This window comes from Haplochromis burtoni, unplaced genomic scaffold, assembly GCF_018398535.1.
Source record: "Haplochromis burtoni strain Fernald_Lab_line unplaced genomic scaffold, NCSU_Asbu1 Contig_2679, whole genome shotgun sequence".
In the NCBI taxonomy this organism is placed as follows: domain Eukaryota; kingdom Metazoa; phylum Chordata; class Actinopteri; order Cichliformes; family Cichlidae; genus Haplochromis; species Haplochromis burtoni.
Genome location: NW_024585040.1, coordinates 5,745 through 6,912, shown reverse-complemented (window position 1 = coordinate 6,912; position 1,168 = coordinate 5,745). Strand labels below are relative to the sequence as shown.

Below are 1,168 nucleotides of genomic sequence, written 5' to 3'. Positions count from 1 at the left end.
GGGGGTGGGGGAGAGCGGCACGGAGAATGCATGGAATAACATGGGAAAGTAAAAACAGAAAAGGAAAGAGGAACAAAGGTGGAGGAATTGAATCGGGACATATGAAGAAAATATCTGCCCGAAATCAGTCTCATAAAAATAAAATTTAAAGTGTATCAGGTCATGTGATTCTACCTGATTTCTGTAGGGGGCTTTTTGCACTCTCCACATAGGTCTTCAGCCACTCTGGACAAATCTGAGTGAGGAAGTTTTCATTGTGTTTAGTTCGAACTCTGTCAGCATCCCATTCCTGTCTAATAAGGTCAGCCTCTGGTTTCAGTGCGATCCATGTCAGTGTCTCCAGATTGAATTCAAGAAAGTCTTCTCCGTTATAACCAAAGTGTACTAAGCCAGTCAGCTCACCAGTGTTTTCATCACGTTCACAGCCACCTATCCTCTGTAAAACATGGACACCTGAAGAGACAGACAGAAAACAGCGATCGTAAAGAGCTGTTATATATTGCACCTTGTGTTAAGCACTGCTATTTTCAAAGGTTTGAGTCCAATAATTAGATGGTCATCATCAGCATGAACTAACTGGAACACTGAAGCTTTTAAAGGCAGGCCTGATGTGAAGATCACAGGACCACAAGAAAACGATAAAAGAAGGAAAAAAACACAGAAACCGATTGATCGCATCAGTCATGTGACAGATGTCTTGATTATAGCAACAGCTGTAAAAAGACGAAAAAGTGTTAAAGTACAATTTTTCAAGGCAAACTCTAAATTGAAAATTTGTACTTTTAGGAGTACAGAATGTAAAATGTAGCTTTTCACATCAGTCTGTTTTGTTTAGATATATCCCATGATTTAAAATGATCTGAGGTTCACCTTCACTTTTGGTGAATTGCTTCAAATAAGAAATCATGTTTTTGAAGAAGTTTGGCTGTTCCATGAAACACATGTGATCGTACCACCCCTTCTGCTCAGGATTGGTTTGTAATATTTTCTTCGCCCAGTCCTGTTTTGGTTTTAATGTCATGTTGTTGCTGTCACAGTAACCCGCCTGGATGCCGTTAAACACCAGTACACCCATGAACTCTGGGATGTTTGGGACTCCAGAGGATCCAGTGACAAAATACTTCAGTGAATGTTTCACTGTGGAGCAAACAATATTTATAATGTTAGT

At 39.8% G+C, this 1,168-nt stretch overlaps 1 protein-coding gene across 1 annotated transcript in view; it reads right to left on the bottom strand.

Moving 5' to 3' along the window:
* Positions 1-14: 14 nt before the first annotated feature.
* Positions 15-1,168, bottom strand: part of LOC102310868 (major histocompatibility complex class I-related gene protein) — a 2,743-nt gene continuing 1,589 nt past the window's right edge. Inside the window, exons 4-5 of the mRNA XM_014331460.2 lie at positions 871-1,137; positions 15-453 (exon numbers count right to left, since the gene is read on the bottom strand). Of these exons, the coding sequence (XP_014186946.2) occupies positions 161-453; positions 871-1,137 (560 nt within the window). The 3' untranslated portion in view covers positions 15-160. The remainder of the gene's footprint in view (positions 454-870; positions 1,138-1,168) is intronic.